The following is a 27684-nucleotide window of genomic DNA, read 5'->3' on the forward strand; positions in this document are numbered from 1 at the left end:
ACCTCCAATTTTGTTTTTGTAGATACGGGGAATGAGTAAGAGTAAGGCAGAGCATAGGTGTCTGGTGAAGTGTCTGCGGCTGTTCAGGTATTCTGGCCCTGTGTTGTATAGGGTGTTGTATGTGCATGAGAAGTTTGAATTGGCTGCGCTTGTGAATGGAGAGCCAGTGAAGCTTCTTGAGATGTAGTGTGATGTGGGTGTGGCGTGGGAGGTAGAGTTTGAGTCTTGCAGCTGAGTTCTGGATGGACTGGAGTCTGTGTAGGAGTTTTTGGGAAATTCCATCGTAGAGTGTTGCCGAAGTCCTGCCTGCTGGTGATGAATGCTTGTGTGATGGTCCTTCTCGATTTCTGAGGCAACTATTTGAAGATCTTTTGTAGCATGCGTAGGATGTGGAAACAAGAGGTGCACACTGCCTTGATTTGAGCCGTCATGTTAAGCTTTTTGTCTAGGATGATTCCTAGCTTTCTTGCGTGGTCTGTGGGTGTTGGTTCCTAGATCCAACTTCCACCTGGTTGAGTCCCATGGGGAGGCCTTGTTGCCAAAGACAAGTACTTCTGTCTTATCGGAATTGAGCTGCAAGCAGTTGGTTCTCAACCAGACTGCTACCATGGTCATGCAGTTGGCGAAGTTGATTCTGGTAGTGGTTGTCTTGTCCGTTAGGGAGAGGATGAGTTGGATGTCATCTTTTATAAACAAGGAATGGTTCTGTCGGGTTTATGATTACATGGGGAATGAAAAGACGATATCATTAGACACAGATTTACCAAAACCATACATATCAAAAGAAGTATTTTTCAGCCAGGTGTTTTTTTGGTTGTTTCCTCTGGCCTTACAATTAACATTTGTTCTTTTAATTCCCCATGTACATAATTCCTGTTACCACCTTGTACATATTGCACTAAGTTGATCACTAAGCACTCTGTCACATGAGCACTATATGTATATATCTGTAAACAGCCTTCTTTGTATATGTTGTGTAAATTTGATACATCTGAATGAATTAATTCTGATAAATACAAAGTTATACACAAACGTTGCTACTCTGATTCTTCCAGATACCGTTAATTGTTGGTCAGGTTTGTTTTCCATGTGTGTTCCACAAAAGAATTTGTGGTTTCTTGTGACTTTGTATGCACAAAGATAAATCATAAACCCAACAGAAACATTCCTTGTTTATAAACGTTATACCCAGGTTCTGAGGGACACCGGGTCGCCCCACTTTTGTTTTTGAGTTGGATGTCATCGGCATACGAGATGACAGTGATGTCTTGTGATCGGATGATGTGGGTGAGCAGTGCAATTTAAATGTTGAAAAAAACGGTGGGGCTGAGGGGCTAGGATTCTGGGACTCCGCATATCAAACTCTTGCTCTTTGATGTGAAGGGCGACATTCTGACCCTTTGGGTTCTTCCTGTGAGGAAGGAACAGAACCATTTGAGAGCAGATCCTTGTATGCCAATATCGTGGAGTCTTCTGATGAGGCTGTTATTGAAGACCGTGTCAAAGGCCGCAGAGAGGTTGAGCAGATGAGGGCCGCAGTTTCTACTCGGACCATGATGATTCGAATGTCATCAGTGGTCGCGATGAGTGCTGTTTCAGTGCTGTGTTTCTTTCTGAATCCTGATTGAATGTTGTCTAGAAGATGGTGAAGTTCGAGCTGGGTTGTGAGTTGCTTGTTGATGGCCTTCTCTGGCACTTTGTCTGGATACGGGAGCAGGGAGAAGGGTCAGAAGTTGCTCAGTTGATTTGGGTTGGCTGTGGGCTTCTTGAGTTCGGAGTTGATTTCTGCAAGTTTTTATTGATCCAGAAAAGTGGTGGACGTGATGGAGTTGTTGATGATATGGGTCCGGGTGGTGCTGATTTGTGATGTTCCCAAGTTCTAGATGTAGTGGGGGCATGGGTCCTTTAGGGCCCCTGAGTGGATGGTCTCTAAGATTGCTACTGTGTCTGCTGTGTTGTTTCTGGTGAGGGTTGTCCAGTCGGTCAGGTGGCTATCTTGGTTGGAGGGGGGAAAGAAATAAAGATATGTCATTCATTGAGTGAGGTCACAGCGCCCAAAGAAGAGAGGGCACAAGTTACAACACCCCAAGGAGTGGGGTCAGAACACCCCACAGATCGAGATCATGGCATCCCCAGAGGGGGAAGCGAAATAGTGCCTTGCAGTGAGGGAGACTTATATCATCCCTTGTTTATAGATTTCAGCTCCCCTGGTGGAAAATAAAATTCCCCCTGAAGAATTGGAGCCTAGTAACATCCCCAGAAAGATGGAATTCAGAAGAATCCCCGGGAAGGGGAAGGATCACAGCATATAGTGGCAGACAAATATAGAGTTTGTTTTCTTCAAGTGAATTATGAAGTCCACATTCATTCTGATTATCAACCACTTACAAACCAGACGTGGTAGAAAGCTTATGTTCATGTTGCAGATTAGGTGTGCTAAATTGGCGCATCCCAGAGCAATGCGGGTCTGTGGAATAGGGCCACAGCTATTATTTCACTTTATGATGCGTGTAAGCTTTAAAAGTAATTGTCGGGGCAGACTGCTTGCTTCATTTTGATTTACAACCCTTATATGATTGGGGATTTGGGCACCATGCCTGACACAGAAAATGTTTTTACTGACAGGACCGCTGGACAAATAATTATTCAATAACTTTTTCCGGTCTCTCATCTTCAGTTAACTACATATAAAATAAGGCACAGCTTAAATTAAAAATAAATGCATGTTAAGTTTATCAGTGGGAAATGCACCATCATACGTTGTGGAACCTCTACTAGTTAATGCACTGCAGAGGTCTTTGTAACCATAGAACCACAGAATCGAATCCTGGTTGATGCAGTGTAGAATAGTGACTTGTGTATGTTTAGTGATACACGGTCCTAGTCTGTGGCAGAAAGCACTGTATCTATGCAAGTCATTATTTTAAACTTGCATTACATACGTTATAAGATAGGCCGCTACAAAATGCGTAAGAAGGGTTGAGATAAAGTGCGTCCAAAATATAGGTTTTAGTAATACCCAGACTGTATGTTTGCAGTGTCATTCAAAAATAATAAATCAGTGTCTTCACAAAGCTTCAAATGCTTCCATCTATTGAAGCCAATACCGGCTTCCAAGCACTCTTTAAATTTACAGCTTAACTAGTTGTGCACATTTACATGTCCTACAGGGAAGCAGACACCCTGGCAAGAAGGATTGTTTAGCTGTCTACCCCTTCTTCAATTTCACAGCACAGCAGACTCCTGCCTTAAACTTCAGTTGAAGCATTTCACCTCTTGGAATTAACCGTCCCGGGACATTGGTCTTTTCACAAAAAGTAGGGGAACTGTTTTTCTTAAATTCAAATATATGGGCACGTCGTGATCCCTCTGCCCCCTCCTCCGTCCCTCCCCCACTGCCACCAATCTCTAGAAAATGCCAAATTCTCTGTACATTTGAGTGGAGGTTCTTAACTGGTACAAGGCTGATGTTTGTTTTATGATTTCAAAGAGAATGTACTGTTTGAATGTAGATAATGCATCACTGGTGAACCTGTGTAAGGACACAAGGAATCAGGATGTTAGGGTCAGTGAAACTGGGCTTGAGGTTAAATATAATTCCATCCACGCCACTTCTTTTCTTGGTGCAGTTGTGATTTTCTAGATTCTATTGAGTGGGGCTGTTACGTAGGCTTTTGCATGTTTTTTTTTTTCTCTTCTCAGACAGTAGACCTACAATTGTTTATTTTTGGTATAAGTCTGCAATCTCTTAATAGTTTTGTTGACTATTTTTTGGTGAGTAGTGTGCTGAAATCCAGTTTACCGTTAATGAGATTAGCCAGGTATAAGGTGGGGAGGTGAGAGAAGGTAGTAAGAAGTAGGAATTCTAGACTCTGGTCACAAAATACATTTGTGCAAAGGAACCACCACCAGTAGTGTTCAAATACCTCGATTCACAAATTTACACGCACAATTGTTATTTTCAAAGTGGTGGGATTGTACTTTTCAGCAAATGTCCTCACAAGAGCGTTCCAGAGCAGAGATGCCTCCTTACATAAACTTGAGAATTTGGGGACATTCACAAACTATTGACAGGCATATTTGCAATCAATCAATCAATCAATCATAGCATTTGTAAAGTGCACTACATACCCTTGGGGGTCTCAAGGCGCTAGGGGGAGGGGGAAGCTGCTACTGTTCGAAGAGCCAGGTCTTGAGAAGTCCCCTGAAGGTTAGGAAGTCTTCGGTCTGCCACAGACGGATGGGGAGGGTGTTCCATGTCTTGGCGGCGAGGTGGAGAATGATCTGCCGCCGGCGGTCACTCTTCGGATGCGGGGGACGGTGGCGAGGGCGTGGTCTGCAGTGCGGAGCCGGCGGGTGGGGGTGTAGAGGCTGAGTCGGCTGTTGAGGTACACTGGTCCGGTGTTGTGGAGTGCCTAGTGTGCGTGCACAGTGCATACAGTTGAAGATGTATGCCTGTCAAGAGCAGAAGTAAATCCTTATCCATGGTGTAAATGGGGGCGAATCACCCCCAAATTGGTCAGGATGGAGGTGTTTTTAAAACAAATGGAAACATGACTCCACTTGGAGAAACAAAAGTAGCATCTGTAAACGCACACCAGTTACATTTCCAGATGTAAATAATTTTGCATGTGAGTACTGAAATTATTAGAGGATTATAAAAAAGTTAAAGATTTCCTCAAAATGCACAACTTTTTGTGAATTAGGATCACTTTTTTTGTAATGTATCTTCTGGTCATCAATCGCCAATAGACTTTATTTTTTTTTTAAAGGTGACAATACTTTGAAGTTTTTGGGTGTTATCTGCTTATTGTTGTATTACAGAGCAAAGACTTGCTCATAGGATCTCGATGTCCGCATTAAATAATAATGACAAAGTATTGGTTTCTGGGGTAAACCCCATGGTATTGAGACAGGGAAGACTTTAGAGTAGTTAAATTTGACTTTTTACACTATTTTGAAGGAAAGCAAACTGTATAAGACTCTACCATCAATTAATAGAACTCTGCTTTACTACCGGGTGTTTGTGTCCCCCAGAATTATTGGTGTTACATCTGGTAAATTCCCTAATCCCCAAAAGGAAACTATGACCTTTTAGGAGAAAAAAAAAACTAGCTCGCCACTTCCAACGAGTTAAGATTGTGTAACGAAGTGTGTTGGGGATTATATAAACGTGTCAGTCAATCGTCTTCTGCAGGTGGAAATGAGGAGCCCTGCCCTGAACCCCGAAATCAATACACACAAAAGTACTGGTATTATACAATAAGGTAATATTTATAAGGTGCTGTTCTCCTACAAATAATTTAAGAATCACTGTCATAGTTCTGAATAACAAGCCAAACAACATAAATAAAGGGATGTCCCTAAATAATCCCCAGTAGTTTTTCAATCCACATTCCTAACCAATTAATGTCCCTCCCTATGATATAACTAGTTGATTAATCGAGTAGGTTTAGAATATTTATTCTGAACCATGTAATGCCTTGAACATTTACTTTCCTTCAGTCCTTTAGCCGGAGATTCTTTGCTCAACTTCCCATTAGAAATAGGTCCATCTGCTTTAGCCAACTCTAATTACCAGTGTCTTTTGTACCGTTTTCATACCTGATAGCGTATGGAACGAGGAGAAGTTTGCTCATGCCGGCTTTTGTATTTGTTACACAGGATGGCAAATAATGATTTTGTTGAGATTTATGGAAACTTTACTGGGAAATGTTCAAGAGAGTGGAAAAATCACTGTTTTTGCTTGGTAATATGTGCAATAGATTATGTCTGAGCATACTTATTGTAGAAGTTTAGCTTAAAGCTGAAAGGTCAGCGTTAGTAATGAACATGCCTGCCTTCTACTGTCATGCACTTCAATGCATTCTATGTGCAAACAACAGCCGTGGTAATGCACAGCAAGGCTGACTTTTTTTTCACAGTATTTGTAGAGTGCTAACACTAATGTGAGTCAGTTTCAGTTCTAAAAAGTGAGTCAAGGGTAGGGATTGGGGCGTTTCAAGAGACGAAAAGGTGAAGGAGAGGAAGCCAGAACTCACTTTAGTCAATGGCCCGATCAGTCGTCATTTAAGTTCATAAGCAATAGTGAATCAGAGGGGTTTAAGACTTTTCTGAACCTCCAAAACATGTGTACCTGATTTTACAGTAGGTCTAGGTCAAGTAATAAGTCGAGGATGCTGATCTTGGGTATATAGCTCACTGTTATTGGAAACATTTTCAAAATGTAGTCTGGTTCCTGACCAATGAGAGGCTTACAGGTTAGGACTTGGATGTCATCTTCTTTGTTTATCAGGGATTTCCTTCATACACTGAAGCGATTGGAGCCTTTGAAAGCAAAGATTGGTCAGACAGCAACATTTTGGGTTTTCCTGAGCTTTGGAAGTTCTGCTGGTAGGCCTACATACATGTTCTTATTGTAATCCAATCTGAACAGGTGTGAGAATTGCATTGAAGATCACTTATAGGTTGCAAACATTGTCGCTGTGTATGGTTGAAGTGTCCAGGAATGTAAGGAAAGGACTGGGCTCAGGATTAAATCTCCAACTTTGATGGATTTGGCATAACTAGTTTATTGTATATAGCTCTTGATATTAATGAGGTAGTCTACGAGTTCTTGAAAGCCTCTGTCATCCTCTTGTAATTCATTGTGGATTTTTGTGTTATCTGCATACATCTGATAGCCGAGTTGGTGGATGCTTTACATTAGCGCCAGTGAGATCTATATATTGAATAGGTTCAGCGACCGGCCACAGATTTGAAGCCACCCTCACTTGATGATATTGGAGGATTTTAGGGATGACCTGATGAGTGCAGGAACACAAGAAAGATTCAGATCACTGTAGAGCAGCACCTTTTATGGCCATAAGATCTTGAAAGATGTGGAGAAGGAGTTTCTGGTCTGTATTGTTGAATGCATAGGACAGGTCTACTAAACTCTCCGGAATCTAAATTAATATTTGGTGAGTAACAGCTAAAAGTAGCTTCTGGGTATCAGATGCTGATTTTGGCTCGTTTGAACAAGGATCTAGTAGAATGATGTGACAAAGCATTTCTCTTCAAGAAATGTAGCCAATGTATACTATACATATTTCATCTGTTACACAAAGTTAAATACCTATTTTGTTTCCAATTTCTTGTCTTGTGTAATAATAATGTAAAACTATGCCAATTCTTAAAACATTGAAGGCATGTGTTCGTAGTCAGTCTGTATTATGCTTCTCAGCTCCACATGTTGAAGTATGTTACCCTTATCTTCGGACATAGACAGCTCTTTGGGATTTCATCATGGTGGCTTCATCATGGCTATGCAGAATTTAAATTTAGCTGGTGGACTTGTGTGAAGTTCACAACTTTGTTACTTTGCGAGAATTGTTGATTTAGCTTGCTGGCAACATTACCTACATAACAAAGTTTTCAGTACCGTTCCCATGCTCATTAGGGCATTTTGTTGGTTTTCAATTTTTTTTATTTTTATCACATCAGCTTTGTGTAGTTTACAAGCTGGCAAAGTTTAGAAAAATTCACAAAGTGTTTGTTGGTTAGGTGAAGGTAAATAAATTCAGTCATCTTTAGTTTCATTGTTATGTTATGTTATGTTATGTTAAAATGGTATTTATAGAGTGCACGGCTACTCAAAAAGAGTGTCCCGGCGCTTTTATTTAAGGTAGACTACAGTATGGTAACATAGCACATTAAAAGAGACAAAGTGACACAGACAGAAAGAAAAACAACGAACAAAACAGGACCTACTGAATAAACAACCAGGATTTGAGATCCTTTCTAAAAGCTAGTAAGCTGGTGGCTCCCCGCAGTGTAAGAGGCAGAGAGTTCCACAGCTGTGGCGCCAGTAGTCCAAAGGAACGACCTCCCAAGCGCGCTCTCATTACTCGCGGGACGGACGCCAAAAACAGGTGTTCTGATCTCAGAGAACGCGCCGGTCGATAGAAGGCAAGTGTCCTTTGGAGGTACTTAGCTCCCGTCGCATGGAGAGCCTTATATGTCAGGGTCAAAGCCTTAAAGGCAATCCGCTTGCGGATTGGAAGCCAGTGCAGGGTCTGGAGCAGGCCCGCAGCACTGACACATCTGTTCAAGCCAAAAATCGCTCTCGCCGCAGCATTCTGCACAATTTGGAGCCGCTGTAGCAGGTAGTCTGGCAGGCCCAGGTACAGAACGTTAGAATAATCTAGCCTGGAGCCTATCAGAGCCTGCACAGTCAGCCTCCTGTGCTCCTCCGATAAGAGGGGAAGAAACCTCCGTAGCATCCTAAGGAGGCCGAAGCTAGTGCCCGACACCCCCAGGATCTGAGACTTCATAGTCAACCCCTTATCCATCTTAACCCCCAGGTTCTTAGCCATTTGGGATGAGCAAGTTGGGGGGAACATATTGGTAGGCCACCAAGCCTGCCAGTCTGGCTCCGTGTCGCACCCAAAGAAAAGTACCTTGGACTTATCGGAATTGCACTTGAGGCTGTTCAGTTGGAACCATTGAAACACAGCCCCAAGGCAATCCCGGATACTCTTCCCATCAAAGTCTCCTCCTCTCTTGCACGAGAAGAGGAGCTGGGTGTCGTCTGCATAGGATACGATCCGGGCCCCAAACGACTCCGCCAACGTCGCCAGAGGGGTCATGAAGATATTAAAAAGGGTCGGGCTCAAAATAGAGCCCTGAGGGACCCCGACTCCCAGAGGCGGCATCACGGCGGAATCAGGCGCGGCCCAGACCGTTTGCCGGCGGCCCGTTAGAAAGGAGGAAAACCAACTAAGCACCGTCCCCCGTAGTCCAATCTCATAGTCTTAAGAGAATACCATCATGGGGGACGGTGTCAAAAGCCGCCGACAAATCCAGCATCACCAGCATGGCTTTGCCCCCAGTGTCCAGAACCCCTTTAATGGTTTCTGAGACCTCGAGGAGCGCAGTCTCAGTACTGAGATTTGGACGAAAACCCGACTGAGTGGCATGCAAAATCTCATTTGACTCTAGAAAGTTGGACAGCACCGTCTGCACGTGCTTTTCAACAACTTTCGTAAGAGCCGGCAGCAGAGAGATAGGCCGATAGTTGACTGGGGCCTTTGGGTCCAGACCAGGCTTTTTGAGCAGCGGGATGACCATTGCTTGCTTCCAAGCCTGCGGAACCACTCCCTGACTCAGCGAGAGATTCAGTAACGGATTAGCCAATGGGTTGACCACCTCGGCCAGTTTTGCCAGAATTTTAGCAGGGCATGGGTCCAAGGGCGAGCCCGATTTCAAATTGCCCAGAAGTGCTAAAGAGGCGGGCGCAGATAAAGGTGGAAATACGCCCAGCGTCGAACCTGGCGAAGCAGAGGACGATCGAATGGCCTCGGAATTAATTCGCTCCACGGATACAGCCGATGGAAAAGAATCCTGTATAAGTTGGATCTTGCTAGTAAAGAAACTAGCGAGATCAGAGGCCCAAGAATCAGAGGGTCTCGCCTCAGAGATGTTAGTCCGTGGAGAAATAAATTCTTTAACTATAGAGAAGATCTCCTTACAGGAGTTTGAGGCAGCCTCTATCCTCCCTGCCAGGTAGGCTTTCTTACTCAGGCGAATGTCCCGGTGATACTCCTTAACCACGCTCTTATAGGTCAACTTAGCATCCGAGTCATATTTTACTCGCCAGGCTCTTTCAGCTACCTTGCATTGCTGCCGCCTAGCCGACAGTGCTGCGGTAAACCATGGGGCGGAAACTCGTTTGGGAGTAAGACGGGGGCCAATTCCGGGGCCAAATCGTTAAGCCTGTCAGAAAGCCAAGCCTGTAAGGACTCCAGATCCTTCGACAGGTCGCCAGAGAGGGGGCAGGGGTGATCCAGGGCCGCCTGAGCCAGCATCTCAGGGGTCACTCGATGGTACGCCCTATGGGTACGACCATGCTGCTGTGGGGCGGCAACAGCCAATTTACCTGTGCCTTTGATCGAAAATTTAGCCAGCAGATGGTCTGACCATAGTACCGGGATAATTTCTAAGACCTCCAAAGGGGAAGTCGAGAAAACCTGGTCAAGAGTGTGCCCCTTGGCGTGCGTCGGCCCCTGCAAATAAGGGAGTAAACCCAGCGGTGCCATAGCCTCAGAGAATTTAATAGCAGCCGCATCGGATGGATCATCCATCCGGAAGTTGAAATCTCCGGCCACGATGCAATGTTATGCTTTCAGGGCCAGTCCCAGTAAAACGGAGTCAAGATCTTCAAAGAATGTCGTGGGTGGGCCAGGCGGTCTGTAGACCAATAATCCCTTGACTGATTGATGCGGAGCCAGAGCGATGGAAAAAGCAAGGGACTCCGAGCCACGAATATCCTCCACGGGCAGGATAGTACAAGCCATGCCTTTCTTCACCACCAGTGCCACTCCACCGCCCCTACCCTTCGCTCTGTCCTTCCTGAAGACGTTATAGTCAGGCGGAATTGCCATGGCGACGTCTGGGTTCGAAAGTTCTCCCCACCATGTCTCGGTCAGCATAAGACACAGTGGCTTAGCCGTGTCAAGAAGCTCGAAGATATCTTGTGCATGTCTGCATGCCGATCTGGTGTTTAGTAGCATGCAGAGAAATTCCACATTGGCGATGTTATTGCCAGGGGGACAAGACAGAGCACGGGAGGGACGCCATCCTGTCCTGATCCTGTCCTGATCTGAGGTTTAGTTAAAGAGTCAATTATTTGCCTAGTGAGATGAGAACTGGTTTGAGACCACAGATTTGAGAAGTAGCGAGTCCTGAGATGGCTATGTCACTTTTCGGTTGAGCCAAGCTGCAGCGCGCATGCGTCCTTCCGTGGGGTTAGACCACGCTCACTACTTTCCATTTGTTGTTTCATGTGCCTTTCTAAATTGCTTTCATTTTATTGGTGAAACGCTGCTCCTTGTTCCGCCTTTGGTTGTGTTTTCACTTTCCTGGCAACTGCCCGTGTTACATGTGTCCTTACATTTAGATTTATTTATCGTTTGTTAAGCGTACTTTTTTTTGCATTGAGTGGTCACGCGATGTGTATTGCTCGCCCACGGCCTCTTGTTCCCATTGCACGTGTCTGTGATCTGGTCCTGCCTTTGAACGCTGCCCATGTTACCGTTGCTCCCGCCCCCTCCTGTTGTCCGTGTTCACCACCTCCATAGTGTTGTTTTGTTTGATTTGATTTAATTTAAATTTGTAAAGCGCAACAATTACCCAAAGGCATCATGGCGATGTCAACGACCGTCTGGAGAAACCCTACTACGCCTATAGATGTTTAGGGAAGTAATCTACAGGGAGTATAACCAGGTCTTGAGTGCCTTCCTGAAGGATATCAACTGAGGAATAGCCCTAAGGCTATGTGGGAGGGAGTTCCAGAGTCTGCTTGCCGCCGTTGAAAATGCTCTGTCACCCCATTTCTTTCTTTTAGTTCTCAGCACCATGAGATGGTTTTGATGCGCTGATCGCAGATTTCTTCCTGGGAGATTCCAACCAAGCAGTTTTTATTCTTAGCGGGCAGGGGAGATAAAGGGCCTTGTGCACAATCCATCGAGATTTAAACATAATCAGCCAGCGTGGTTGAAGTGGGGGCCTTTCTTCCTGTAGGCGTTCGGTGCTGATGAACTTTCTGCCATGGTTTTGTTTGCATTTCGAATGGGCATGTCTTTGCATTTCTGTGGGACAGGGGAGCCAATGCTGGGACTCTGGCTCCCTTCCCCAGTTCCAAGGTCAGTGGATCTTGGTGAGCTGCAGCATCGTCTCACTGGAACAGTTGGCATCTTTGTGTGTTGGTCTTCTTTTGTTTGCCTTGGAACGCACAGTGTGCGCTCATGTCCTTGGGGTCTACTTAGGTATGGTTGCAGGTGAGGTTGGTTTGCAATGGTTCCTCTCTCTGACTGTTTGGCGTGAGAGGTCTGAGTTGGTGAGAGAAGATCTCCGGGGAGCACTTGCTGCTCCCCCTGCCTTACTGTTGTGCAGGAGTAGGTTACATGGTAAGGGGGAACCACAGGTCCATGCAGCTACTATCCGTGCCCTGTTTCTCTGGTCAAACATTTACCAGGGTAAGGTAGTATGTCTGGACCCCATTGGGGATACCACTGTGGGCCGTTAGTACAGAGGCCTATAGTGTCATGATCCTTGGTTGGGTATGCTTCTTTTGCTTGAGAGGTGCCAAAGCAACAAGGGCCTGGATGATCTGTCTCAAATCTGATTTATAATGTTAAGTTCAGGACAATTAGAGAGCGATTTACTGGCTGTGGAATGTGAAGTGTTGGGCTGGACTCACTTGAGGTTGAGGTATAAGCGGGGGCTGCTGTCGCTAGAAAGGTTTGTGTGTGGTGCAAGTTCACTTACCATGGGGAAGTTGATGAGGGCGTATTTGACTAGGAGATCAGTTGGTGTTCAGAAGTTATGAGGTCTGGTGTTCACAGAGAACAGAAGGACAAGTGCATGACCATGTGTATGCATTGGTCTTGTGACAATTTGGGAGAAAAACATGCTTTCATTTACTGTGATTCCACACTTAGGCGAATGAGTTGGACAAAGTCATTGAAATCCTGTAGGATGAGGTCTTGTTTTGATATTGAGTGCATTATTAGCCCAAATTGCAGAGGTCGGTGGAGACAGATGTGCATGATGGGAGACTGCTGCACGCACCAAGGAAGAGGTGGGACTTGTAGTATATTTCGCAAGTATGCACTTGAGCTACTCTTAGCCTAGTACATATATGATGGCAATGTTAGAAACAATCTCCGCCTCTTCAAAAGCTCTTTCTCTGAAACAGTGGTTGCATGGCATAGTGTAGTTGTCTAGTATTAGGCCTGAGAGGACAATGACTAGGTGTCGGGGAACACAATGTCTGTCTGGGCTACTTGGTGGGATATTCAGTAAACATTATTTAAGGCTACCCTAGAGATCAGAAGGTTGCTCATGAAATTTGATGGACTTTGAGGATCTGAGGTTTTGACAGTGTATTTGGGAATTCAGTGGAGCAATCAACTGGACACGACAGCTGTGGGGAGTTGTAGCATTCTATGGAATATCCTAATTTTAATCTAATCCTAAACTTGTGTATCTGGTCTGTGGTTTTGGCTACTGGCAAATCAATAGGGGGTCTGTAGGTATAGAGAATGCCAGACCTGTCGTGATGAAACAAGGCACTCGGATATACTGCTTAAAGGACCAGCTACAGGAGATGTGGGTTGTAGGAAATTGGGTTACTGGTTAAGGGAAGTGAAACCCTATTCAAACAGCAATGACAATTCCTGTCAGGGTGAAACACAAGCAAACCCCAAATTAACCTGTGCTTAACCGTCTTGTAGCTTGGCAGTCAGGTTTAACTTAGAGGCTGTGTGTAAAGTACTTATGCAGCACTTTAAATAGTAATTAAGTGAAAACTCAACACAAGAAAAATGCTACACCAATTTAGAAAAAATATAGTACAATTTAATAAATAATTTGAGACCAAAACCTCAAAAATCCAATCAGTAGGACTGGAGATATGCAATTTCAAAGTTAAATAAAAATAGTGCCTAGAAGTCCAAAGCTCCAAGTGTGGTTATCTGGTCATGCTGGACCAGGACATAGTCAAAAGTTCAGGCTGACTGCGAAGGAGCACCGGCCAGATACAGGGACCAAGTTAGGCCCGCTGAACAAAGTACCTTAAATCCTGGTTTGCGGAGGGTTGCAAAATCTCATGGCGCGGTTCCAGTGTCACTCTCGTTTTTTAGGTCTCGCCTGACCCAGCGCATGCGCTGGTCTGGCAAGACTTTTTGTGAGGGCTCCAAAAAATGCTACCGCTGGCCTAGAGCTACAGTGCATGTGCGCGGGCGCGCGCTTACGAGCAGAGGCTTTCTTCCTCATGCTCATTAAGCGCATCGCTCGCCACGCTTGATCGCCAACGCCATCACTTTCACTTTCGCGGCCATCTGCCTCCCAGCGCGATCACTGCTGCGCGCGCAGAGCGCGTCTGCCGTCCTCGCTATCACGATCACTTCTGATTTCAGGGCCGCACGGCCGTTACTTGTACGGCCGCGCGGCCAATGCTTGTTTAATTAAGAAGCAATCACCGAGCATGCAAAATACATCCCATCACCCCAGAAAATATAGTGGTTATCACTATAATCCATGCAGTGCCTTGCGAAATCAAGAAAGACACTGACAGCTCGGCCAAAAGTTGAGGAAGGGTCGATACCGAGCATAGCTGTTAATGCCACATTAGCTGTAATGGAGCGTTTCACATCCAGTTACAGTTTGGGTTTAATTTTAGGAATTTGGTACAGCCACGACTGAGAAGTCACTAGCACTAACTTTACCCTTATGGCTGAATCACAGTTATAGCAAAAGATGCTTTAGTGAAAAGCACTTGCCATTTGAGAAGCAGTTTTATTTTAGGCCTGGCCGAAATTTCAAATACACCGGTGTAATCTGAGAAATTATGCTAAATTACACGCAATTTCGTGTAAATAGGAGTTGCGCAGATAAAAATCCCTCCTCAAAAATGACAGAATGTTTACGACTCTTGTTAACATCCGTTGCGTTTTTTGTGCTTTTTATTTTTTATTTTTGCGCAAAGTGCTTGAGGCGAGAATGCATGTTCCCTATAATATTTTTTGTCCTGCATAATTTTAACAAAATTTTCCACAATTACGCAAAAGTAATTTATATGAGTTTCACACACCCCTAATTTATTTGTTCAAGGCTTTTATGGCAAGTCAAGGGGCTTGCTGTATGGGGATACTGAAGGAGGTTGTGCCACAGTGGCTTACTGTGCCACCGGTATACATGAGGTTTGCTCTGGCTAGTGGTAACTCCAGTGTAATTGCTGGTTTAAGGCTTGGGAAAATAAAGCACGCATCTTGCTTTGCCCTTCTTCACCACCTTGTGGCGGCATATTGTATGACACATTGCAGACCTGCCAAAGAGATATTCGGTACTGCCCAAAGATACGATTTGCTCTCATTTCAGTCAGTCAGTGCCAGAAATGCTTTGTGCATACACCATAATTTACCACGCCAGCATCTGAAGACAGTACTGATACATTCGAATTCACCATTGCACATGGCTGCTTGACTGAACCCGTAAACTATACTTTCTTAACAGTGGAGATGTCAGCCAGTGCCCAATGATACCCTGCCTACATGACCATAGCAGTGCACTGTACCACCTGCCCCTCAAGTGGGAGTTGGAGTTCTGGGCCTCTTGATGACGGCCATCTTGGTTTACTTCAACAATCCGTTTTGTGCAAGCCAACTTTGATGGTCTGCGAGTTGGGGCACACAAGTGTTTAAGACTGACCCACAGAGGATAGCAAAATGTCTCTATACCGGAGCTAGGAGCCACAATTGAGGGAGATGAGACACAATTCGCACATTCTCCCAAATGAGTGTAGAGTACATTCATTGGAGAGGCTTGGATCATTACTAAAGCAACAAGGAGGTGTACTGCTCTTAACTATATAATTGTAAGCTTTATGTACAGGTTGAACAATAGGCTACTTCAGTACAATTATTGGCTTGGCCATTCTCATTTCTGTACAGGCACATTGGTCCTTTACCTGAGTGACACTGGTGCAGCCTTTGAGTTTGAAAGAGAAATGCATTTTGGCAAGCTAATTATCGTTTTACTACCATGATTTTTGCAAATGCTAATCATATAGCTTGTGTGTCTAATGAGGAAACACAACGTTATTTGTTGGTAGGGAGCCAACCTCTATTCATCAACAATCACTATTTATAGAGCATTCATCATTTTTTCATTTTTAATGGCTATTATTGAAAAAATACCTGAAACATTTTTTGTTCATTACTTTCCAAAGACATATAGTCCGCATTTATAAACTCTTTTACATAAAAAACACTTTTTGTCGTTCACGAATGTTTTCCTTATACAGTCCAATCTTTTAAAGTTCAAGGATCAAAAAACATAAGTTATTAAAAACAAGTCCATCATATGCAATACAGCCACAGCCTACACGTTTCACGTTAAACTTACAGCTTTTAAAGGGCTTAAATATTACGGAGTCCTTCTTACGATAATCCAGTTGCTACATGTACCAAGATCCTTCAAATTTAACGACAGAGAAATCTTCTTTGGGCCAAACCTGTGCTCTGAGGTATGTTGTATAAGTTTAGTTCCAGCCCTCTGTGAGGTGACATGGGCCTTATGCTTCCATGTACTGGCCTAATTTGACCTCTGACTATTGTGTTTCTGGCCTAAGCAACCCTGTTTTCTAGTGCCATAGCAATGACTGTGGGCCTCTGCCTGCCATGTCACCAGAAGTCTACTGGTGTCTTTTTCGCCGGGCTGCTGATTGATGTTGTTAGGTCGAGCCTGGGCAGCTTATGCGCTGCTCCGCAATGCATGCTGTGTACAATTATGGATTTGAAGCTCCAATGACTCCCCGCCCATATTTATTATTGGCTTGTATCATTGTCCTTTGTAAATGCTGGCTTCTGATTCGTTAATAGGCTTGTTAGTCCCTCCTTAGTACCGCCTTGTCTTCATTTGTAACCTCCCATGAGGACTGGCCCTTTTACTTCTGTTGTGACACAGTATGTCTTATTAAGTCTGTAAGCACTATCTTCTTTAATGAGTTTCTCCTACTACACTCATAACTTGCTTTCCTGCAACATTCATCACGCCAAGCACGCTTTCACTTTCCAAGCAGCCCAGAACAATGGCGGCCGCTTCTTGGAAATGAAATAGGTCTCACATTTACAAGAGTTTAAGCTATTGGCATTGTAAATGACAATGTATTCTCTTTATGTGTTAATTATCAAAACAGAGAAATAAAAGGCGTTGTCATTTACAATTCGAATAGCTTAAACTCTCGCAAATGCGAGACCTATTGCATTGCAAATGCTTGTTTGATCTTATCTGTTAGCTTATGTGGGCTTTCCCTCCTCTTCTTTGTTTGTCCCTTCCCTAGAGCATGGACGCATTACTTGTGTCCTTCCACTGCCCATTATTCAGTCACCGCTTTGTTCTTTTTTAAGCACTGTACAATAGTACATGTGTTTTCCAGCTTTCTCCCTGGTTTGCTCCTCTTTTCCCTTTTGTGTCGAATGCTGTCTCTTGCTCGTGTGCTTCTCCCGGCCCGCTTCAACTTCCTCTCTCTCTCCCTGTTAGTTTGCTTCCCTCCCCACACCGTGTTGTTTCCCTACACCTGCACTCCAGTGTTGCTTCTATCTGCCCTCTTGTTTCTTTCCCTACTCTCATTGTTCGTAATTACACCCACACCCTCCATATTGCTTCTGCTACGCATCCACTTCATGTTGCTGTCTCTCACCCATGTTTCTTCCTTTGCTCTTGACTCCCAGCGAAACTGGGGATATTTGGATATGTTTTGACAGGGACCAAATGACCTTCATGACTTTTGGATCAACTTTGCTGATAAGTGAATACTGCAACTCTACCTCTAAAGGAGTGTAGACGCACCAAGAGCCCCGACACCTACAATAAAGGACTGTGGTGTCAAGCATCAGAGGAAGGAGTCATGCATAGTGTAAGAAAGCTGAGGGCCTAACCCCTTCCGCTGTAACTCCAGCTGTGCTCCTGCCCTCCAATAGATGCTGCGGAGTGAGTGCTGCCATGGAGCAAAGTGTCGCTCCTTCTTTTGGCTTTATAAGATTTAGATTTGACTCCAAGGACTCCACTGTGGGAGCGATGTGGCGCAGCGGCCAGAGTGGCTGACTCTGGAGTGCGGAGATCATGGTTTGATCGCAGCAGCTCAGCACCCTGTGACTCTGGGCAATAGCTAACTTAATCTCCCTGACAGCCCCCACCGCCTTTAAACCTTAAGGGGTGATATGTTCGTGCTTTACAAATAGAAATTATTATTATTATTGCTGTTTTACATCACCACAATTTTTAGGTCTCCACTTACGAAATTAAGGGATTTTCTTAAAACATACGAAATGCAATCCTGTGCCCCTGGTCAGCACTTTGGTACCTCCTTATGAGTTTTCTTCCATTGCATTCAGACATACTATACAGCAAAAAACATGCCTAAACAAGCCAAACCTATTGGGGTTGTGAATGCTTGTTAGAAGTTTGATTCAAATGAGTAACAACAATTATTTTGTTGTAAATAATTATAATTGGTAATTACAAATAGTACATAAGTGCCCATCCCTACGTGACCACTGGAGAGAGGCCAAGGGTTGGATAAGTGTGTAATCTGAACACTGTTATGGCCTACTTACTAACTTCCTTCAGCCTCCGTTCCAGAGCTCTCAATCGTGTCCCATTATGAACACCCTTCCACAACCAGAACTTGCCTGGACACCTAAATACGACTCGACTCGCGTGTACCATACAAGCATTGGAAAACCCAATAGTGGAGTCTTTTAGAAAAAAGTCAATTTCACTTACAGTACAAAATAGCACTAAAGTAAAGAGAGTTTACAAATGTTAACACATTCAAAGTCTTTACTTACTTAAAATATGCAATGTATAGACAGTAACATATTGCTAGAACCATTGGCAAAACCAATAGGTCCCAAAGGGGATACATTTTGGCTCTGCCTGGTGGTGACAGTAAAAAGGAAAGAGCCAGCCGACCAGCACCTTTAAATAGGGTGGACACGATGGGATGACTTACCTCTGACGGCCTATATTCCTCAGACTGTCGGAGCAAGGTTTACGCTGACTGAGTAAATCTTAGTTCCGTCGGCGTAAACCTGGCAGTTGTCCCAACTCAAATTTCAGCATGCGGATTGAGAATTTGGCGGACCGGAAGTTACATCCCCATTGTGAAAGAGTTCCCTGTCTGCCAAGCTCTTGAAATTGTCAAATTCTCAGCACATTTTAGTAGATCTTCTTAACCAGCACAAAGTGATGTGTGTTTTATGACTTCATAGAGAATTTGTGGGCTGTAGCAGATTCAATATATTTTGGCTATTTTTGTGTACGTTTATCATTCATTAGAGGGTGTTTACTTGTGTTTGATAGCAACATAGAGGTATATTTAGTAGATTAGTGCATAAGCCACAAGAGGGCTCAGTGAGTTAAACACTCGCTGGTCAGAAATACCATGAGTTTGAAACTCAGCACAGCCGACTTGGATATCTGGCATTCTGAGAACAGTAAATTGAGCACCTGAAATACAGATGGCTTGAAGTGTTTAGGAATGGTTGAATTCCAGTTTAAAGCACTATATAAAAGCAGTTTTTAATGTATTATTAGTACAACATTCAAGTGATCACATGTTCTGTATTTTTCAATTATTGAACACTGACTGCCTGTGTCTGCTTCCTAACAGCTATGCCGTGTCGAGAAAAATCGAACCTTTCTACAAAGGAGGGAAGATTCAGGTATGTTGCTGGCTTTGACTAACCAATTTCATCCACTTGAATTTGAATTAAAATGTTCTGAGTGTAGTTTAACCCATGGTTCATACCTTTATGTGTTGGAGTAACTCAGTCGTGAGTGGAGGTCATCCTGGGGCCATTGTATTCTGAGTAAAACTCAAGGTTGGATTATCCTTTCTGGGATCAAGTTAACATCTGCCTAATTCAGCCCCGAGTATGCTGGGATCTGTCTAGGATATATCCTGCACCAGGAGAGCCAACCATTATGAAACTTAGATCTCCATTGTTCGCCTGACACCGATACTGAGAGCACAGTATTGGTCCTTCATAGGTCTTGTCTACAGACAGCTTTAGCTGGTTCGTTTTGAAAGACCTATTGTGTGTAATGCCATACTTAGAAAATGTATAGGAGTGCTCAAGAGGCATAGATGCTGTTTATAACTCCCCGTAAAATCTGACTACTTGTGGTTTGGAATATATTGGCTATGATAAATTGCACATATTCCAAGGTTTTGGGAATCAATATACTTATTTTGGTGTCTACTGCACCAAAATCCACGTCACAGGAAATACCGTAATCTTTTCTCAAGTTAATTCTAACAAGTTTAACCTGCTGAAATTGAACAGAGTGCAACTTCATTGCATATATTAATTACCGGGTACAGTAAAATCTACGTAACTTGGAATTCTGACCCCTGCACAAATAGGGTTTGCAGATGTGTCGGAGAACTCTGGCCCACTCATAATTGGGGCATTCAAGTGAACCCATTGCTTCGTTGGCTTTCTTGTTAGTCTCATGTGCTTGCTTTTTTATTGAATGGCTTTCCTTCATCTCCTTATGTCTGTCCCTTCCTGAATCACAGCTGTTCTACAATGTTTCAGATTTGATGAGTTGTATCCTCCCACTACTTGCAATCATTGAACTAAGTTTATCTTTTTCTTTCCGCACTCCATGGGAACGCATGTTTTGTTGCTCTCTCCTCTGTGTGTTTGTATTGCATCTGTGCCCTTACCCCCTTTGCTTTCCTTAAGGTGCAGCACAATGTTACTTTTGCTCTCCTATACCTTAAAAATGCAAATTTATAAGAAACCATGGAACAATAATCCAACTGAAATGAGATTATTCAGAACTGCATCATTCTGTATGGCCTACTCACAGTCCACACAACTCAAGGCCAATTACTTTACTCACAAAATACTCTTCTCCTCCTCTTCCAGTTCTTTCTCTCCTACCTCCCCATTTACGTGTTGCATCTTAAGATTCTTCTTAAGAAGCATAAGTCAGATTGCCAGTCCATGTAAATAAAAAGATGTAGGTTTAGTTTGGAAGACCGCTTTCTTGTTAGTTAGAAGAATGCTGCATCGGGAGCAGCATCTTATCTGCTCAGCCTGCTCTGTCTGGCAACCTAGGAACACAGTCATTCACCAACATTCTGTGACCTCTCAAGGTAGGCTAAGCAGAGTAAAAAGCAATTACAATAGCAGATCTTGGCACATCTTATTTCTTTGGAAAATAATAAAACGCAAACGGAAGTCTAAAAGACGTTAGCATGAAAAGTCTGGTAAATTGTTCACACCATGGTTGCATCCAACCCTACCTGAATGAAACTGTAAAAGAAAAAATCACACATACATACGCCTCACAGATCCCATCCAAATCAAACTATCAACATCATAACATACCTATACCACTGATAGGACCATTATAATACAACATTTATGATCTACTGCCATCGGACCATGATCCCCCCCAGAGACATCCTTTATTGCATACCCTGGCTGGCTGAGGAACACCTACATTAATTACTCCCCCTCTACTGTACTCAGTCGCAGAACCAGGGACATTCACTGTGTGCCCCCTTTACTCACATCTGATGCACTCCGTTGCAGGACCATGGCGCATGCTTGCAGGACATACATGTTGCAGGACATACACGGTGCACTTTTACTCTACTGCATACTCTTGCAGGACAATCAATGTTTAATCATACTTTATTGCTGACTCTCGGAAGACCAGTAAAATATACTGCATTAACCAGAGAATCTGATGCATTACTTTTACTCTTAGTCACCCACTGTAGGATTGTATGGTGATGAGTTTTACTCCAGCAAAATCCTTAAGAACATGTATCATGCTGTAGAGGTGCATCCAAATGGTTATTCAGAAGTATTCTATGTACGTGGTACTCCTTCTAGCACAGGAATCACAAGAATTAGTATTAGTGCACACTTCAGAGTTGAAAGCACAGTACAGACTGGGTTTGCCAAGTTTTAGGCTAGTCCACATATTCACATTTGCACCTGCTTCTTTTCTAAAAATCATTGCTAAACATTGTTGTAGGGGAAAAGCTGAAGAGGCTTTTAATGTCCGTTTTCTGTAATCAGTCAGTCAAGAAGGCTTTATTTCGATATAATTATATCTTAAAAAGCAGGATTACAATAATACATGATAAAATGGTAAAAAGGAACCAGTGCATGAAGAAGTGAACAAACATTTCAAAACAGCAACTGGTGCCAATAAATTAAATAAAAACCTGAATTAAAAACATATTAAACAAGATACGAAAGCCTAGCTGATCTGATACGCCAAGCCCAACCTAGGAACTTGGCTAACCCACAGGCAAAAAGAGGCCGTGGATCATTTTTTAGTATTCTCATGGCCTCTACGTGGAGTCTAGTTCCAAGTTCTCTGCAAAGAGGCTTGAGCCATCTACACCGGGGGGCTGCATAGGCCGGGCATTCAAACAGAAAATGGGGGACAGACTCAGACCTTTTTTCGCAAAAGGGGCAAAAAGGAGTTGTCTGGATTGGAACCTTCCACCTGCATGTCAATTCACCAACGGGGAGTAAGCCTACTCTGAATTGGAAATATAGAGCACTGTCCTTACGGTTTGAAATAATGTTCAAGTAAGGTTCACAGAAATGCACTTCCTTTATCAGGAGAAAATCCATGGAGGACCTACACAGATTGGCATTGCTACTTCTGGTGCCAGCTACCCAGCTCCAATAGATCTTTTTCAGCTCTGGCTTGGGAGGTGCAGATCTGTTATTCCAGTCTTCGCCGAGTCCAAGGCTGAAGAGAAGACGCTTGACCTCCCTCAGCCAAGGAATTTTGGCCCAGGCTGGAGATCCCAACACATCAGTTAAGCCATCCGCATAGCTGGATAATTCTGGGGTTCTCCATATTCTCGCCCATAGGAGAAGAGGGCGAAGCCTTGCCTGATCGCTAAGTGGGCGAATACCCGTATCTAGAAGCAAAGGGAGGGTTGGGGTGCTATAGGGGAGCCCCATTAAATCTTTAAGGAATTTGTTTTCCGAGCGGGAAAGAAGGTCCACCTTGTGAATCCCCCAAAGTTCTGCCCCATATAGAGCAGCACCAACAGCCCTTGCCCTGTAAATATCTAGAACAGCAGCGATGGGTTTCAAGGCTGAAGCACGATGTTCCTTGAGCAGGGCCCCCACCACCCTCTTGTGGGTCAACAACATCTTTTGGAGGTGGCAATTCCAGCTCATGGAGTCGCAGAGTCGAATACCGAGGTAGTCAAACTCTGAGACTCTCTCAAGGGCGACAAGATCTAGAGTCGGTGGTTTGGCCAACTTTTTCGGGGGGTTGAGGACCAAATACTTGGTCTTCGCAGTATTGATGACTAGCCCTCTCGTATCGCAGAAAGACTTAAAGTTTGCTATTAAACTCTGCAAACCTGCCGGGGTTTTAGATATCAGGAGGGTATCATCTGCAAATAGGAGGGTGGGTATTCTTCTTCCGGCCAGGGATGGTGCGTCTGCAGGGTGTTTAAGCAGGTGCTCCACCACTCCGTTGACATACAAGGAGAACAAGGTGGGAGCAAGAACACATCCCTGGCGTACCCCTCTATTTACAGGGATGCATGCTGTTTTTTGCCCCTGATTGCCCCACCTGATCTGGGCAAAATTGTCCACGTGGAGATTTATTAACAGATTTAACAAATAGGGTGGAATACCCTGTTCGTCAAGCACTCTCCAGAGTTGGCTGCGGGGAACTAGGTCAAAGGCAGTCCGCAAATCTATAAAAGCAAGATACAGACTGCCCTTGGCCAATACAACAACCTTCCAATAAAGCATCATAAGTCGAAAGGATTGCTCAATGGTCCCCGTGCCTGATCTAAAGCCAGCCTGAAAGTCTGAAAGGATGCCCTTTTCCTCCACCCACTGCAGTATCCTGGTCAAGACTACCTTTCCAGCCACCTTTTGTGAAGTGTCTAGGAGACTTATTGGGCGGTAATTAGCTGGGTCATTCCGACAGCCTTTCTTAAAAATCGGGACGACCTCAGCACCCTTCCATGAAGTCGGGAAAATTGCTCCTTCAAAACTGGAATTTAGTAGGGTAGAAATAAGTTTTCCCCAATCTTCCGGATTGGTGCGTAACAAGTCTCCGGGAATGCCATCCAGACCTGCTGCTTTATTGGGCACCAAACTATTTATCGCCCCTACCACTTCCTTAGATATAAACAGAAGCTCGTCCTTAGACTGGGGAGATACATAAGGGTGTCGTACACTCAAGCTATCCCCCACTTCCTGAGCCATTGAATAAAGTTGGGAGAAATGGTCAACCCACGCACTCTCGGGGACATTACATGTAATCATTGTGTCGACGGGTTTCTCCCTGGATCTCAATAAGTCCCAAAAACCCTTTGCATCCTTCCTTAAGCTTGCGGCTTTGAGATCACACCAGAACTGGTCTTCCTAATCTGCCTTTGCTTTTATTAAGGCCCTCCTGTAATTGCCCCTGGCAGCACATACCAGGGCTCTATTCTTAGCTTTTACTGCCTTTAGTAGTTCCCATTTGGCCACACGACATGCACCTGAGAACCACCCTGCTGGACCCTTCCTGCCATCTCTCGTATTAGCCCCCTTTCCCACCTTCTTGGCTATAAATAACTCACCTATAGCCTTTGTGATTTGTACAAAAACCGCGGATACCTCTGGCGCACTGATAGAGGGGGAGTCTAGGTGAGGTAAAATATTAGCCATTATAGATTGTGCCTCCCGCATCTTGGTCTCATTGCCAATAAAATTCTTCCATTTCAGGCGCCTGCCACAGTTAGACGGACACACTTCGTGTGATGATTTCCACAAGTGCGGAGTTGAGAGAGGGGAGCTTCCCTTCCACAAGGGGGACAGAGATAAGGATAGAGGGTTATGGTCACTGTCGATGGATGGACGGACCTCCATATCCACCAAGAAAGACCACAAACGAAAATTCAACATAATGTAGTCTATCCTGGAGGAATGGCCTATTCTGTTGAATGTGTGTGCCCCCATTTGGTCTGACTTGGTTCTGCCATTGGTAGCTCTAAGACCATACTCCAGACAGAGGGCATTGAGGTCAATTGCATTTTGGGACCATCTTTTGATTGGAGCAATTGACAGCGGCGGGATGCCTCTCCTTGCGTCGTCGTCGCTGAGGCCCAGCACATCGTCCACTGCAAGAGGTTCGAATGTGCAATTAAAATCCCCCGCTAATAAAACAAGGGAATCTGGACCACAGTTCTTGAGTTCCTCATCAATGCCCGTCGGGGAGAGGGTAGATACACCACCCCTAGTGCCTCTGACATAGATATTAAATATTTCGAGTGCCCGCCCTCCACACGGACCACGAACTAAAAGTCTCTGTAAGTCCAGGGAAGTGGTGGCGAAACTTTTGATAGAATACCGCAGGGAAATGCTTACCCAAATTAAGAGACCTCCGGAAGGGCGCCCCTTACCTTCCTTCGGTCGAACAGCTGGAACAAAATAAGTGGTAAAGCCCAGCTTATGCTGAGGTTCCAGGCACCAAGTTTCCTGGAACAAGCAAATCCCAAATGTTTCAATGAATGCATTCCAGTCTGGGATACCTATGTTTCGGGTTAGACCGGCAATATTCCAGCTAGCTACCTTCAGAGACATATTAGGGTCCCCTCCCTGCCCTAGAGCTGGTTTTCTTATAATGGGAGTAGGGTTAATAATAAGGTTTAAATCGCCAACAAGTGGTGCCACATCATAAGTGGTCAGAAGGCCCTTAGTGGGTGGATCCCTACTGGGCTCTGGCACAGCCTGTGGATGTCCCCAAAGAGTAGATAAGGGGGCGAGTGTAGGGGTGGGAGGGTTCCCCAATTGCTCTCCAGGGGGGGAGTTGTCGATATCAGATTCCCCTGATGCTTCAATATGGCACTCCTGTCTAGGGCAGATTTCCTGTCAATAACCTTGCCAAAGACGGCCCTGCGGCTGGCTGAGGTTAGTATTAAATAAGCTGAATTTAGAGGTGCAACCACGAAAATGGCAGCTGTCCCAGCCCTCCCGCATATGGAGTCCAGCTTGTCTCGCATGCGGGATTGGAGGATTAAAATAACTAAGGTCATGAGTATCGATTGAGCCCATACTGCCTACTGAACTATGTGCCTTCCTAGGTCCCCTACATATATAGCTGACGATCCTTGGGTCTTTAAGGTTCACTATGTTACAGTCCCCATTAATGGATTTTTCCCTGCTACCAATCCATCCAACTCTACGTACATGTATTATCCGGCCCTCCCAAGAGTCGGGCAAGGGTCTATTCTCTTTGAGCCAGAATAAAGTCTTATTAAACAAATCGATATAAGGCTCACTCTTGCCCGGACTAAGTGCCGGTACACCGGTCATCACAACAACATAGGGCTGGCAATCAGGAGGGAGATTTATGTTGAGGTCCCGCATGCAAGAAGGGGCCTCACCTGGCAGCACCATGTTAACCTTTGTAATTTGGACTGAGCTGGCGATTGGGGTCTCATGTGTGCTATGTACTACTGGCGAGGTAAGTATAGTAGTTGAGTTTTCGACGCCTGAACAACCCGGGGCTAAGGAACGTGTCGTCCTTTTGCCTGGGATGAGGCTGGGAGCCTTAGGGGTCTTGATTTTCATCACAGGCCTATCGGAGGGGTGGGCTGGATTACTCGCAGTGTCCTCCGCCAACACAGTAGGGTACAAATCACAGATAGGTACTTCCAACCCACCTGATAAGTTGTCAACGGTGGTAACTAAACTATGATCAACGGTAGACAGTGCCTTACCATCATATCCCCCCCCTAGTCCTTCCTCCCTCAACCTTAGCTGCACTTTTATAAATGATTTTAATGAAAAAAAGTTGTCTAAGGTTGTCTCTTCCAATTTGTCCACACGCTCAGTTAACCCTCTAATTCTATCGATTGCTGGAAGGAGTAAGGATTTCATTATATCCTCCATTTTTTTGATGAGAGAAGAATCTAGGGGGAGAGTCACCGCACTACCCGCAGTCTGAATGTTAGACACAGAATCTGCAGGCCCCCCAGTAGTGTCCTCATCATTCTCTTCCTGGCAGGGACTGATCACCCTCCCCACTACTTTATTGTAAACAACCTTCCTAACACCTACCCGCCTCTTGTTTTTACAATTTTTAGGCAGTCTGACTTTCCGGGGTGTGACAAATCTTATCCTCTTCGGAGAGGCAGGATGGATTTCTGCCTGCACCCCGATAAACGCCGTGGGGGGCGATGTTGGGAGGATAGTAGGGTCGGCCGAATGTGAGGAAGAAGAAGAAGTGGCTGGCTTGGTTACTGGTAAGATAGAGGCCACATCATTTTGAATATTAAGTGCCGTGGCCGTCAGGCTTTCAAGGCCTTCTATATTGGCTCTCAAGGCCGCAACTCGAGGATGGTCCAAGGAGTGGGGGGTATGAGTGGACGAGACCGAGGTTCGGTCCGGGGAGGGTAACTGGGCTACCAGTAATGAACTGGTCCATAGTGCCCGCCATACCCACCTCTTTCCCCCTCAAACTTTTCCCAGAATGAGTTGACATTACTATTACTAAACAGAGCTTTATAGAGGAAAACACAACAAAGCCCTTACACAAAAATAAATAATGCGTTACAATGGGGAATATGGGGTACCAACAGTCCGATTTTAAGGTCAAAAAAGTCCCAGGCTCTATCATGCCTACAAACGGCAAGCATGTTACCATAAATTGAGTCCAGTAGGCACAACCCCGGTCTACAACCACTGCATTAGGCGAGTGATCACAACAGTCAGCATCTGTACCTGAATGAGGCCAAGTGTGATGGTGGATGACGCTGTGTCCGGTGAAGGCCCCCGGGGAGTCTGGGTAATGCAGTTCGCACTCACCCTCCCTCCGCGCTGCGGCCACGAGATCTGAAACGCGGTAGCGGGAGTGGGGGGGGGGGGGACTATGCAGAGGCTGGAGAGTTGCGGAAAGTCAGGGCCAGCAGGTAGGACCAGAGCACACAAGGGCAACGGCAAATGCAACACCCGCTCCGCCGGGAGTGACGCTGTCTTTAATGCGCCTCCGGGCGCTAGGTGGATGACGCTGTGTCCGGTGAAGGCCCCCGGGGAGTCTGGGTAATGCAGTCCGCACTCACCCTCCCTCCGC

At 44.9% G+C, this 27684-nt stretch overlaps 1 protein-coding gene across 1 annotated transcript in view; it reads left to right on the forward strand.

Moving 5' to 3' along the window:
* The window catches only part of TBL3 (transducin beta like 3), a 205151-nt gene that overhangs the window by 3752 nt on the left and 173715 nt on the right, over nt 1-27684 (forward strand). Inside the window, exon 2 of the mRNA XM_085629377.1 lies at nt 19220-19271. Coding sequence (XP_085485503.1) covers nt 19220-19271 — 52 coding nt within the window. The remainder of the gene's footprint in view (nt 1-19219; nt 19272-27684) is intronic.

The sequence above is a fragment of the Triturus cristatus genome, chromosome 10 (assembly GCF_964204655.1).
Source record: "Triturus cristatus chromosome 10, aTriCri1.1, whole genome shotgun sequence".
Lineage (NCBI taxonomy): Eukaryota > Metazoa > Chordata > Amphibia > Caudata > Salamandridae > Triturus > Triturus cristatus.